The sequence below is a fragment of the Danio rerio genome, chromosome 7 (genome assembly GCF_049306965.1).
Source record: "Danio rerio strain Tuebingen ecotype United States chromosome 7, GRCz12tu, whole genome shotgun sequence".
Classification (NCBI taxonomy): Eukaryota; Metazoa; Chordata; class Actinopteri; order Cypriniformes; family Danionidae; genus Danio; species Danio rerio.
The window spans coordinates 34,790,787-34,806,466 of record NC_133182.1 but is presented as its reverse complement, the minus strand read 5'-3'; the positions used below and the strand labels follow the sequence as shown (position 1 = coordinate 34,806,466).

Genomic DNA, 15,680 nt, shown 5'->3' with positions numbered 1-15,680 from the left:
TTTCCTTTTTTTTATCATGCTTTATTTTTTTTGTTATTAGTGATATATATACTGGTGTGTAACCCACAGTTTGTGAGACATTTTTTTTATATTGTACAAAAAAAAAAAGTAATTTGGGTTTAACAATATATTTATATATATATATATATATATATATATATATATATATATATATATATATATATATATATATATATATATATATATATAYACACACATATACATATATATACATATACATACATACACATACACACACACACACACACATACACACACACATACATATATATATATATATATATATATATATATATATATATATATATATATATATATATATATATTATATGCCTTATGTTGTGGAATTATCTACAGTAAAATGAGACAATATCCATCCAGCTAATGACATAAAAACTCACTAAAAGCAGTCTGTGTTTCAATTATAACAACAGATTGTGAATCAATGAATGGCTTAAAATTACAGATGATTAGCTTGAAGCTTTAAAGCAAACAAGTCAATTCTTGATCCCATATTACACAGTTTTCAGTGTGGTTACTATAGCATGCAGGAGGAAAGGAATTGCATAGCTCTCTCACAACTCCACATGTCTTGAATTGTATCTGTATGCAGCGGTTCTTTCAAAGTTGACCAGCGGACAGGGATTTACAAGCATGTAGGACAAAATTGACCCTGAAGGCCTTTAATCAATATCTCTGAACACTGCCTTGATTCCTATACATCACTTTGACAATAATAAATGATTGTCTCCTCTTCTGTTGACATCTGTTAATATTCACACACAAAATTATTCAAAGCAAAGCTGACAATAATGAACTTTCCAGCCATACATGTTAGCCAGGTTCAGAGTGGACCTGAATATACACAAATTTTACTTTCTGAGAGCTTAACTAACATGATATTTGGTTTACTTTAGTGGTAAGAACTCAAGTAAACCATTCATATCTAGCAAAACAGACAGAAAGGAAGAGATGGACATGAAGAGAGTGAGAAAGAGTTTTATACTCTGTATTGAACAGGTCTGATCAGAAGAAGAATCGTGAGCATTCCTCTACACAACAAAATAAAGTGCAGCCAACAATGAGTTCTGCAATCCTGTTCTCACACAAGCAAACACACCTTGTGTTTTCTAAATTAAAAACAGCCATAGACCTCTGCTGTACACTTCTATTAGTAGTAAAGAAATCAAAGTCAGCAACAACACACTTTATCTCTAATAAATTCTCTTGCTTTTAGATTTTATTTCTGTTTTTCAACAAAATTGTATATCTGCAGAAATGTTTGCAATGTTGAAGATAAACAGAAATGCCTACCAAACTAGCAAAACGTAAAATTTGAGAAGTGTCATGTGACACTGTACACTGAAAAATTATTTCTGCAAAATTGTTGCAAACAATTGGTAACACTTTATAATAACTTCACGCTATGAACCATTTATGAAGCATTAGGAAGTAGTGAACGCGTTATGTATTAAGCATTAACTCTACATTAATGAATGTTAGTAAGCAGTTTGTAACTACAGCTACAAATGCTCTATTCTTGACTTAAAAGCACATTTAAAATGTGCTTAATGATTGTGTTTTCATTCTTTCTTAATAATTCCTTTTTTATTACTAAATTAAGTCACAAAACTGCATGGAGTTGTAATAATAAAGCATTTATTAACATACATAGTAACTATTACTATATGCCTGAATAATAAGATAAACGTTAATTTCAATAATTAATCTCTTACTAACTCATTCTGAATGACCTTAAAAACCACCAAATACTCTTAAATACAACTGGTTTGTAAATAACGCAATGCTTAATTTAGTTATGATAATCGATCATTCACAATTTATGAAAGTACATTTATTAAGCACATTATACATATGCTTATAAGACTAGAATAGCTGCAGTAATAAACTAATAATAATGAAATAATGACAATAATTGACAAATAATGAATTCACTATATCGTCACCTTAGAATTATAAGGTTCTATCTGACATATTTTCAAAATTGAGTTATTGACATTTCTTATTAAATGACAAATTATTAACATTATGGTATGTTTTTTTATTTTTACATATAGTTTTTTTTTTTTACATTTTAAGACTTCTTATTTAAAACACAAATGTGACACATACTGTTTGCTACGGAATGCAAAAACTTTAACGTTCAATATCTCCAAATCATTCAAAACGCAGATAGAACCTTATGATTCCATATGACAATATGTTAAAGCTTAATAAACAATTCATTGTGTGTATTTATTATAAAGTGTTACCAAACTATTTATATGGGCTGAATTTAAGCAAACAAATTCAATTTATTAAGGTTCAACTTAATTTAATTCATTTATTCATTTCTTTTTGGCTTAGTCCCTTTATTAATCTGGGGTTGCCACAGCAGAATGAACCGTCAACTTATCCAGCATATGTTTTACGCAGCGGATGACTTTTCAGCTGCAACCTCCGGAAAAAAAAACTACTTAATTTGTTTGTTTAAATTCAGCCCAAATAAATTGTTTACAACCACTTTACTTTAAAAGATTTAGTAAATCCAAGGAATCTTGAATCATTTTTTTTCAGCGTTGACTGGATTATGAACTACTGAAAGCTAGCTATGCCCTCACAAAATGACATTTGAAAATTGAAACTTTTTTACTTTATTTGATTAAATAAATGACCTAAAAGTTAGATAAACCTCCACAGACACACATATCAGATATATCAGCCCACTAGCAAAATGCAGGCCCACTTGCCTACACCTTAAATACTACAGACAAGATGTTTGTTATTACTGCTGAGACTCCCTATTCATCAAAAACCCTGCAGCTGCTCTTCTCATGAAGCTCCTGAAGAAAAGAGCGGTGAAATTCTTTACTCAAGAGTCATTTGTGAAGCACGCATCTGAAATCTGAAGAGTTAAAGTTTAACACATCAGAGCAGACTTAAGAACCGTTCTCTTTACCTGCAAACAGATACAGGCAAACCTCAGATCTCTCTAAGGCATCTGAGTAAACCTGCTCTTCAAACATGGCTTCTAGATAACCCAGTGACCCTTGGGCAAAGTTCTGTACAGCGAGGTGTGCCAAATTAATTTGGCCTCATAGCTAAATAGCCTAGAGACACAAAAACCTCAGCAAAAGACACAATAAATGAGCCTAATTTAAGGCTCTGACATCTTGACAAGCAGTGGACTTAAATGGACGAGTGGTAGGCTATTCTGCTTTTAAACGCATTTGTTTCTAGTTAGCTCTACAGCTATTGTAAGCTACAGATCACTGAGCCAGAGCTGCAGTGTTTCCTGAAAAACTGAACCATATGCAGTATGGGGGAGTGGATGTTTAGATTGACTTTGTAAATTGTACCCGACGCACTCAATTACAAGGACAGAACGATTGCTCACAGGACAAGCCCAGCAGCGCTCTTAGAGAAGATCCACGCCAGGTCAGAGGAAGTACCTCGGAAAGAGCTACATCTACAAATGTTTGTGGTTCAGCAAGCAGATGTAGCAGAGCGCAACCTGCTCAAAGCGTAATTGTGGTTTGGATTGATGAATGAGCACATGAGCATACTAATAACAATGTACTTCCACTCTAAACACTTCATTTTACCCCGCTTTCCATTCTTTCCTCCTGGGCCCATTTTCAATATCAAACCGGCAAAAACCAAACACAGAAGATCAGGCTAAATTGAATCCACACATGTCAGTGTTTTCAAACCCAATGGAGATGGATTTCAGATAAAACACATTACCTTGAAGGCCAAGAGCATTGTACACTACACACACATACACACTTTCCTTCCTCTCAGCATGTTTGACCTCTTTATAAGCTCGCTGAGATGTAAAGGAGACGAGTGTAACGCACAGAACAGCTGGCGTGACAGGCCTGAGCACACACACACACACACATATGGAAGACCCCAATAGTCATGAAGAGGTCACACAGCGACACATTCAAACCGCTCTATGATACCTAGAGAAAAACAACAACACACAGTCAGCTCTCAGTGACGCGTGTTCATGCTGAATCCACAGTTTCACTCCACTCTGCTGCATTACCTATGTCAAGGACAGTACAGACCACCAACACACACTCTTACCACCTATTCATTAAGATCACACACTGACTAAAAGTCTTGTTCACGTGTAACGCTGACAACCAGCAACTTATAACACTATAAACATGTTCCCAATTAGCAAAACCTTAGTGGTGCACACATTCCCACACTGTTGCTATTCATTCAATCAATCAAGCAACACTACTGTAAAACTCAGTAAAACAGTCACAGTGCCCCCTCTATTCCACCCCTCCCCCAGCTCAACCCCCGTAAGGTAAAGCCATTAGCACCTCTAAAACTCCAACTCTGTCTGTACTTACCATGCTGCGGGCTGAATGTCCTTCCCTTCATTAGATTCATTTTCCAGTGAGTCCGGCGGCGTACCGTACCGCTGTTGTGTTTTGCTGTGCATGCATGTGTGCTGAGTGGGCAAGTTTGTGTGTGTGTGTAACTCACTAACCCTTCCACACTGCAGGTCTCCGACACACTGACACACTCCCCACACACTGCAGCAGCTCACGAGGTAGAGACCGCCCCTCACTCTCTGCCCCTCCCTCTCTCACACTGACTGTCTGTCTGTCACTCAAAAATTCAGGACACACCCACATATTAAAGCCCCTCCCATCACACTCTACTTATACTGCTGGAGCAAAACATACACAGTGGGGACACAGACTGTATTAAAAAAGTATGGCAGTGTATTAAAAAAGTAAGTAAGGGATAATTTTATCAAAAAATAAAGAAATAAATAAGAAATAAAACTACAATTAGTTTGTAATTATTAGTATCATTAGAAGATAATTATAAATTTGAGAAATGTCAAGGTGTTTACTTTTAGTCCATGCAAAGAAAGCCCAGTGGCAGTTTGATAATTATCTGTCTTTTGTCTGTGAAACATAAAAGTTATGCAGGTTTGGAAAGACATGAGGGTGAGCATATGATTCATTTTCACTTCTGAGGGAACATCTTTTTAAATTGTGTACTTTTATAAATCCCATTTTAAAATAAATGAATAATATTAATAACAATAAGCTAAAAATCACCATTTTAGTGTTGCTATTAATGCTAAAGAACTATTAGAAATTTTATACAGTATTAAAATTAAATCATGTAAACTAAAAAAATAAATATAAAAATAGGTTAAAGTCAAAACAACTGAATTAAAAACTTGGCAATTACTAGAAAAAAGCACGCTTAGCACGAAACTTATTAAAACTGTAATAAAGAATAAAGGTAAAATATTTTTTAGAAAGGGTTGGGAAAATGGTTCATATAAAGGGAATAAAGGACATCCCCATTTAAGTGAATGGTAATTGGAAGCGATATCTTATGTGTTTGGACTTTTTTTTCGTCCTTTTTACTCTTTTTATATGCATGTTTATGTGGTGTATATAAAGATAATTGTGTATGTGCATATTGATGTGTCTATGTCGCACATTAAAAGTTTGGGGTCAGTAGGATTTTTAAATGTGTTAAAACAAACTTATCCTGCTTAGGCTGCGTTCATTATTCATTCATTTTCTTTATGGCTTAGTCCCTTTATTAATTAGGGGTCGCCATAGCGGAATGAACCGCCAGGCTGCATTTATTTAATCAAAAATACAGTACAAATTGTGAAATGTTATTGCACAATAAAAAACTCTTTAAAAGTAGTTTATCATTTAATTTAATCATTTATTCCAGTGATTTAAATGATGAATTTTCAGCTTCATTACTCCAGTATTTAGAGTCACATGATACTTCAGAAATCACTTTATTATTATATTAATTATTATTATTATTAATGGTAATAGTAATAAAAGCAATAATGACTAGAATAATTATTTCATTTGAAACTACTTACAATAAGTAATAAATATATATTTAATAAATAAATATATTTTTTTTGACATTTAATAAATGCCACCTTGATAAACAGAACAATTTCCTTAAAAAAAAAAGATGAAAAAAACTTTTGACGGGTAGTGTTAGTTGGTATGTTTCTTGCTGTTAAATTATTGTTCTGTATTGTAAAAAAAAAACTAACTAAATAGAAATAAAAGAAAATAAAGGTAAAATAAATGCACTTACGAAATACATGTTTTAGTCTAATTTAATTTACAAAGAACACAAGTGAGGAAAATTTACTGCATGGGGTCTTTGAAGAAGCACTGGGATAATCAGTGTAATCTGGCTTTTCAGCTCAGCAGCTTCACACACCCAGAGACTGGATCCCTGCTGATAGAATGGACACAGTGCTTTGGCGAGAGGAGAAAAGCTGTCCAAGATGAGTGATTGACAATTGATGTGCCCGCCACTGTCCAATAGCTGAGACAGGATCAACAGGGGGAACGGAGTAATGTGAACCTGGGGCAAAAGGGGTCAGTTCCTCAGTCAAATGCACAGCTGGTTTAAGCAGCATTAAGGCACCTTTAACTTCATTTAAATCCTAATTGAATAATTAATTTATTGTACCTCAGTTTCCATGTTGTATTTATAAGGAAAAAAAGTCAGTATGCCTCTTTTTAAATTTTTTTTAATTACATTTATATAAATAAACTACTTTTAATAATCTGTAATGTTTAAATAAACTTCAGTAAAACTATAACTTTGTGGAACATTAAAATAGCTGGACAATAAATTTTGTATTGTAATTTATGTTTTTTGATTCAGCAAGGCTGAATTTTCACCATGCAGTCATCAGAGCAGTCTGTCATAATTCATTCGAATATGCTGATTTGGTGGTCAAGCATTCTCATACTTAGTGAACAAAAACTCCATTTTGCTAAATTTCACATTCAGTTGGTTCAATAAAAGTTTGGTATAACACTAGAACTGCTGACAAAGTCAATTTAGCAGTTCTTCAATGTTGTAAATGAATAACTTGTAACAATAAAACCAATATAACTATAGTACTCTGACTTTACCTGAATGATGTATGTGCATGTGTGTGTGTGTGTGTGTGTGTGTATATACTGTATATAGTTGAAGTCAGAATTATTAGCCCTCTTCTATTTTTTTTCTTCTTTTTAAAATATTTTCTAAATGATGTTTAACAGAGCAAGGACATTTTCTTATTTGTTTTATTTCGGCAAGAATAAAAGCAGTTTTGAATTTTTTATGAACCATTTTAGGGACAAAATTATTAGCCCCTTTAAGCTATATTTTTTCTCGATAATCTACAGAACAAACCACTGTTATACAATAACTTGCCTAATCCTGCCTAGTTAACTTAATTAACCAAGTCAAGCCTTTAAATGTCACTTTAAGCTGTGTAGAAGTGTCTCAAAAATATCTAGTAAAATATTATTTAGAGTCATCATGGTAAAGAAAAAATAAATCAGTTATTAGAAATGAGTTATTAAAATAAGTATGTTTAGAAATGTGTTGAAAAGATCTTCTCTCCCTTAAACAGAAATTGGGGAAAAAATAAACAAGCAGTCTAATAATTTAGGGGGACTAATAATTTTGACTTCATCTGTATATATATATATATATATATATATATATATATATATATATATATATATATATATATATATATATATATATATATATATATACATACACACACTGTCTACTGTATATGCATGCACTCAAAATTTATGCTTGCTTTTTGTTCAAACTACTCTACTAAATGAGAAAAAAAATATTTTTTCCAATGTGGGAAGCCATCATACTCAAACGTCTATATCTTTTATTTGAGACTAATCTGCAAGAGCTGCAAACTGCACATAAGCCTGAACACTGAATTAAGGTCATACTAAATTGAATCCATATATATGGGTCTGTGCGTTTAGGTTATTCATCACTGGGTTTAGTCATTTGTCTATTTTTACAGGGGTTCAGTATAAATAGAGTCTGTAAGGCGTGTGACCCTACCTCACTTAAAATTTCTGTGTCAAGCATGTGACCATTCCTCAATTAAATATATTTACTTTTAACCGGGCGTGTAAAAACACATGCCCGTTTGGCTGTGCACCAGGAGCCTTCAACCTTGTAAAGGCCAAGGATCACTTACAGGATGGAGAGATGGTTCAGGGTCTCATGTAGTGTATAAATAAGTGCTCAATTTTAAGCATAGCTTATAATAGCATTGGTACAGTACCATATTAATGTATTTATATACCATGTTATGATTACACTGCAAAAAAAAATCATTATCGAAATCACTAAATAAGATGACTTCCTGAACCTGCAGGATGGATACTCGCTAAAGACCCTTGAGAAGACATTAGAACAACTGAAAGTGCACTGAACTTGGCATACTTCATTTTAAGATGATTTGGGAAGATGAAGCACACTGATAAACTTCTTTACAGGCATGTAATGGTGAAAATAAAGAACCATGTTTTTCCACCAACTAGGCTTCTGTGAATAGATAGGCTTGAGGAAGGGAGTTAAATGCATAACCAGGGGGAGCCAAAGCACTCTGTAGTGTAGAGGACGGCCAGTCACATTCCAGCTGCACATGGTAATAGACCCACTCACTGCCATGCCAGAAACATTAGAACTAAAATTATGTTTAAAAAGTTAAAATTTACAAATTTTTAATCCGTGCAGGAAAAGCATTTACTCTCTGTAAAGGTGCACAATTAATCATCAAAAAACTGTAATCTTGATTCAGATTCAGGTCTCGTTTACACCAATACATTTTCGTTTTAAAATGGCGTTTTAGAACGAAAATGATCCACATCCACACTGGTGTTTCACCTAGTATTTCTGAAAAGATCTCCATCCACACTACACCGCTGAAAACGTACATCACGTGACCACACACACTCTGGCATGCACTGAAACCTGTTTCAGTGTATTCTCATGTCTGAGCTCCAGGGAGTCAGCGGGAGCTCTGAGCACACCTCTAAGAGCAGCCGAACGCCGGCCAGTCCATCCCGAATCTGCTGTTGGATCTCATCTCTCTGTAGTTATCAAACGCTATCTATAATCCATCTTGTGTAGTAGACCTATTTTTATGAGTTGGTCTTTTGAATCTATTAGCCTACATGTTCTTAGCTAACCTGTTTTGGCTGAGTGCAAAGATATGCTATTATTTTATGTGACCACGTACACTGATTCAGCATGTTTAACCAATTGCTTGCCTTTATTTCCTATATTGTATAAACTTATTGTACCTTTTACTTTTATAATTATTGTTGATTATTAAATTATAGCTAACCAATTATTATATACAGCAAAAGAGAACACTATTTCACCATGCATATCCTCTGATAATCTTTATTGTGTGCATATAGCCTGACACTGAGCACATATTGTAAAAACCACACAGTGAGCCAAATGTTATATATTTTTCAATGAAAATGACAAAAGGCAGATATTAGGTATTTTGTTTTAAATTTGCATACAGTGAAGATGACAGTCATATAAATATGTACATGATGCCTTAACATTTTTGTGTCTTAAATTTTTAAGTTTTAATATAAAAAGCAAAAGAAACAGTGCTTTATGTTATGCTTTCATTTCATTGTTATGATAATGAAGCCTCCGTTTTCAGATGTCTCTGTTTTCCCCCATCCACACTTCGGGTTAGTGTGGATGGAAGGCAAAAGTGTAGCAAAAGTTATGCATTTTAAAAATAACAGGGCCTCATTCACAAGCTTGTTCCTAAGACAACTAATCAGCGATGTCTGCTAACAAGAGTGATCACAAAAGAAAATCTGTTTGTCGGTTAATTGAACAGATCTGTTTACAATTTTAATTAATTCCGTAATGAAACAAGTGAAATCTGAATGATAGGTTAGGTAAGGTTACTTTATTTACACCCGAAGCTAGATTTGGTTTGCAGTCAAGAGTTCTCATTTATAAACATAAATATAAAAACACTTATAAATAATAATTAAATAATCACTTCAAGTGTCTGCCCCAAATAGATGTATAAAACTATCTACAATACACAAGTCACTGAAATACCGCTGCTTTAGACTATGTCTTATTTAAATGCCTAATAACTGCTGGTATAAATGAATGAATGATTTTTATATTTGTTCAAATTAATCGAATATTTCATGAAGTTGCTCTTAAAATACTAAAATATCTGTATTTAAACATTTTTTTATAAAGGAAGTATTAATTTATACAGAATTATGCAGCTCTACTTTCTTTGTTTTTGACAGTTTGTTCAATAGACATACTGGTTATGGTAATAAATAAAGATATTACTGGCATGAAACTAATTATTTGCATGTTTATGTTTATATTAATTTCCAAAATAATATGCATACAAAAAAGTCATAAGGTGCCCAACAAAAACATTGTGTTTTCCTAATAAGCAACTTTTACATGTGCAGTATGTTAAACCCAAAGTATATTACAATTCACAGATGTCCGTGTATTTTGTGCATTCTGCCTTTCCTTGTAAGACTTTACCCAGTTTGACACTGATATGCAAACCCTGTGAATAGACTAAAAAGTGATCTCATAAAGTCTACAAAGTCGCTGTACAGCAGGAAGCAGAATACTCTGTTGTGAGGGTGAGTGGATATTTAGCCATGGGGCAAAAAGCAGCTCCTGTATTGCACCCTTTGTTAATGGCTCAATATATGACATGCTCCTTCACCCAAGGCTGTCATCGGGAAAAATGCTCAGTTCCTGTCTCTTTGTGTGTGTGTGTGTGTGTTGGGGGTAACACATTTTGCTATACAAAGAGAGTAGAGTATAAGCTAAAGCAACGGCTGAATCACTCAACAAAAAAAAATGCTCTGACCTCAAGTATGCAGATATCAGTCCCTGCTAAATCAGAAAGAGCCGTTTTATTTCCATTATTTCCAAAATAATTAAACTGAGATCAACTGGAATATATATTTTCACATTCGGTCAAAGGCATGAAGAATTATGTCCACAAGAAATGTCAGAGGAATCCTCCTCACAGCACAACCAGCAGAATATCTGGCAGGGGGAAGGACTACCTCTACAGGCCGGAGAAAGCATGTGCTGTGATGGAGAGGTCTGATAACATAATGACTGATCAGCATAATAGCTCTCAAACAACATGAAAGGAGGAAGAAATAGTAAAAGAAGAGGAGGAAATGGGGACAAATAATCAGCACAGCTGTTTTGTTACCTTTAATGGTGAAAAAGGGCCATAAATGAGGAAGTCTACCAACCTTTCCAGACATACTGAAGATAGGAATCAGCGTGTATGCTTTGGGAATAGCAGAACAACAGGCGTCAGGCAGCCAGCCAATGAACTGCGAAGCTTTAATGTATGTTTATGTTGCAACAAATAAACACCCAGAACCCTGAAGTACTTTAAGTTACTTTTATATCTATAGTTTTATTTAATATAGACTGTGTCAAAGCCACTTAACATTGATGAACAGGAAATGAAAAAAAAAGTTATAACAATACTACACTTTGTGAGACATTTTCAGTATGTCAGACTAATAGAATGCTAGTGTAGTTCTAGTTAGATTAGAACTGATTGAGTTCAGTTTATATGAATGCCACTGTTAAAGGACCGTGCACTGAAGAGTAGCTCCTCTGACCCCAATTAAGCAACATAGTGGCACGATACCAAAACTCTACCAATAGACAGAAGTGGAGAACTAACCTTGGAAGAAACCAGGCTCAATCATGGGACAAGTTCCTCTTTGGTCAAAAAGAAAAGGTTTTATTTGACGATAATATTTATTTGTTTGACAATTTTGTCTAAATAGCCTCAAGTCCCTAAAGGGCATTTACATATTGCATCTAAAAATGCATGGAAAATACAAGCTGCACCACTCTTACAATTTCAACATGCCTATGAGTGGCATCTGTTGTTGTTAAGCAACCTTCAGCTTCTCTCCCCAAGGAAACACCACAAACAAACAATTGCTTTAGCTCGCATGCAACCTTTCTTTATGTAGAATGTTTAAAAGTATCATGTTTGGGTCTCTAGGCTCTGAGCGAGTCTAATAAGTCTACTGTTATAACTGAAATGTGTATGCTTCATGTAAAGCTGGTTGGTTTGTCACATGATGCATGGTGCGACATTCTGAAAAGTTGAAGTTTTCACTGAGAGGTTTTCAACTTACTGCAGTTTAGACATGTCTAGAATGTCTAAAACATGTCTAGAACGTCTAGAACTGCATATGCATTGTGACCGCATTGCTCTCTGTTTGAGAGCGCTTGCCGTGCGTTTCCATTTGAATATAATAAATTTGAGCATGCAAAAGGTCCAATATGTGAATGGCCTTTAAAGACATTGGTGGCCTTGGGATTGTACTCCATGGGCTTGTTTATGTGTGATGCAAATTTCCAACATTTTATAAACCCAAAGAGTCTTACAAATAGACTTTACTCATCATCACTTAGATTTTCAAAATTCAAATTTGAGCTACTAAATAGTAAAATGCATAATGACCATGTACATTAAGCCCATCCAAAAAATAAAAGGTTTAAAATGTTTCATTCAAAATCAATATTACTTTCTGAAAACATAACTCTACTAGCGCACATTTTAATGAAATATTACTAGCATTGATTTCCCAAGAACACATTCACAAACATATATTACAGAAAAACAAGACCGTCTGTCCTGCTCTGTGTCTCCCAAACTCAATTTGATTAAGTGATTAAACATGAAAAGAGATGCAGTTTGCTTGGCATGACTGACTAATGCACTGCTGATACCAGTTAACGTGGAGTCCTCTGCTTTGTGATGGACTCAAGGGACAGAGAAACTGATTTATTTTTAGATTTATTACATTACACAGTTTATATAAAAGAGAACAACAGCAAGAGCGAGTGAGGGGAACAGATGACTGCTGGAAAATACAGGACATGCTTCTTCCATTATAAATACAAATATACAATGCAGAAAGGATCTTAAATAATAAGAAGACAACAAAACAAACTGGTGCAGAGACTGCTGGAATAAGCATTCGTGTGTTCCTATAACAATAGCATCAATTTGTGCCAATATCTGTTACAGGACATGAACATTATCTGCCAAAACAAACAGAGATAGACAGAAATCTATCATTCCAGCTCCACCCATATCAGCAATGAAAACAAGAAATAAAAAGATGAATGACACACACAGACACACACACGTGAGGTTCACTAAATGAATAGGCCAAGCTTTTGCATGTGCTGAAGAACATCGGAGAGGGATTGACAGCTTTAAAGAAAAAAATGATACATAAGAAACCTGACCAGAAATTTAACAAACCACTTATTTATTAATCCAGACATGGTAAAATATACATTTAATGATATTATAATCTCTAAGTATAATCTATCAAGAAGTGAATTCAGAAAGAAAATCTTGAAAAAAAAAAATACATGAGCATAAATATATGCCTTAATATTCACTGAGTGTGTGCAAATACAAGCATATTCAAATAGAATAAGAGAACAGAATTCAAATCGTGTGTTGACTTAGTGTTGTACTGCTCACTGTGTAGATGGCAATATACTGCAACTGCTGCATTCAATATATTAGCTGTTTTTACAGTTTTAATTACTTGGGACAGTAGGACTGTTGTATCCAAGGTTGTCAAAGACTCCCCCATTGTCAAAAATGATATCTGAAGGCCCTCGGGAAATGTAATTTCCAAAAAGGATCATTTTGATTAATTATTATAGAAACGATCGAAAATATATTAAAACAATAACATAAAATACATATAAATAAATAAACAAGCAAATTCTATCATTTAATTTTTTCCCTATTTTTGGTCATGTTGTTTTTTCAAGAAATCTTTCTTTATTTAAAATAATCCACCAATTTAAATATAAAAATTTACATATCTAAAAATAGAATTTATAGAATTCCATGATTCTTCCAAGTCAAGAATTCATAGATTTTTAAACCATTTACTGAGATTAATTCATTCATTTTCTTTTCGGCTTAGTCCCTTTATTAATCAGTGGTCGCCACAGCGTAATGAACCACCAACTAATCCAGCATATGTTTTACGCAGCGGATGCCCTTCCAGCTGCAACCCATCACTGAGAAACACCCATACACTCGTATTCACACACATACACTACGGCCAATTTAATTTACCCAATTCACCTATAGCGCATGTCTTTGGACTGTGGGGGAAACCGGAACACCCGGAAGAAACACATGCGAACACGGGGAGAACATGCAAACTCCACACAGAAATGCCAACTGACACAGGCAAGGCTCAAACCTGCGACCTTCTTGTTGTGAGGCGACAGCACTACCTACATTTTACGAATATTTTTCAATTTTATTTAAATAAAATGACAACTGCTGAAGAAACAAATGTTTTTTAATGATTGTTTTGACTTTACAATACTGTTGTCTTAGATTTGCCCTTAAAGACAAGAGATGCTATATAAAAGTTTGGTTAAGTGTTTTTTTTTCTTCTCAGGGGCCAGCACTTACCCAATCCCTGAAGGATCCTTTAAGGATCAAGGTCAGAATGAGGATAGGTTCACTTCCACCCCTCCCCCACACAATGCACTTGCAAACAGACATTTCTTAGAAGTATACAATCTACAGCAACTGTAAAGAACCGGAAATACTTGTTTTTTTTTATCATGAAAGAGACTATGTTTTTTTTATTACTAGAGCTCGTCTAAAAGCAAACCTCTTTGGCATCACAGCAGTCTTTAATATTGATTTAGGCTCTGTAAATCACTGCAGCTCCACGCGCCTGTCAGCCATAGCCTCAACGATGACAAGATTAAAAATGTGCCATCATAATCTCTTTACCAGCATCACATAAAACATGTGGACTTTAAGTTATCCAATTTAACTTAAAACATTGCTTCAAATTTGATCAATTTCATATAACAATTAAAAGAGAAAAACAACAGGAAAGAATACTTTGCTAAAACATACTAGGTGGTCTATCGAGATGCTCAGAGGTCAGTGTGCCTGTAGTGAGTGTAGCATATGCTAAATAACTACTTACTCCCAAATCTCCTTAAACCAGAGTATACAGCTCAGCTTTTTAAAGCTAATTGTGCCACTAAGTATCTAATGAATGGACGGTTAACCACAGCTAGACATCCTTTTGGGGACACAAGTAATCCTCAATGAAAAGACCATAAGACTAAATCCACACATGTTCAAAAGTGCACCTGTAGTCTGAACAGTTAAATAAAACCAGAACATACAAGTCTAATAAACACAACAATGATTCTTTTTATACCAAGGTGAGGTAAGGTAAAAGCTCTTGCCGGTCACCTGTTGAGTCAACATCTGCGTTTTTATGTTTGACATGAGCAAACACACCCTAAACACATTTTCAAATGATTCTGGAGCACACGTGAGAGGTTTGCGGTCTAAATGAAACCTTTTGTGAGGACTGAAGAGATCATTATTAAGACCATCATATGGAGCTGGTTTTACTTAAGAAAAAACACACTCAGGCTTAACAGGTCTAAAATCACAAAGCCTTTAAAAAAAAAACAAGCATTTTTATTGTACGAATTTCACTGGATAAATGTAACTTGCTTAAAAAAAAAACACATACATACACAAATATTCTGCTTTAGTCAACATAATAAAATGAAATGCGATATGACAAAAGATGATTTGGCCAATTGAAAATCTTTGTAAATATTAATAATAATGAAGAAAAACAAACAACATATTAATTGATGAATTGATTAGTACACAAAAGGCAAAGATAGATTTTTGGAAT

General features: G+C 34.1%; 1 protein-coding gene across 24 annotated transcripts in view; it reads right to left on the bottom strand.

The window, feature by feature from the left end:
* Positions 1–15,680, bottom strand: part of plekhg4 (pleckstrin homology domain containing, family G (with RhoGef domain) member 4) — a 119,357-nt gene that overhangs the window by 80,087 nt on the left and 23,590 nt on the right. For 4 of the 24 annotated variants that reach the window (XM_073908645.1, XM_073908646.1, XM_073908656.1 and 1 more), the window contains exon 1: positions 4,395–4,563. The exons of the other annotated variants lie outside the window; for them this stretch is intronic. In XM_073908645.1, the coding sequence (XP_073764746.1) occupies positions 4,395–4,397 (3 nt within the window). In that variant the 5' untranslated portion in view covers positions 4,398–4,563. Of the gene's footprint in view, positions 1–4,394; positions 4,564–15,680 lie in introns of those variants that run through there. 24 annotated transcript variants of the gene reach the window in all.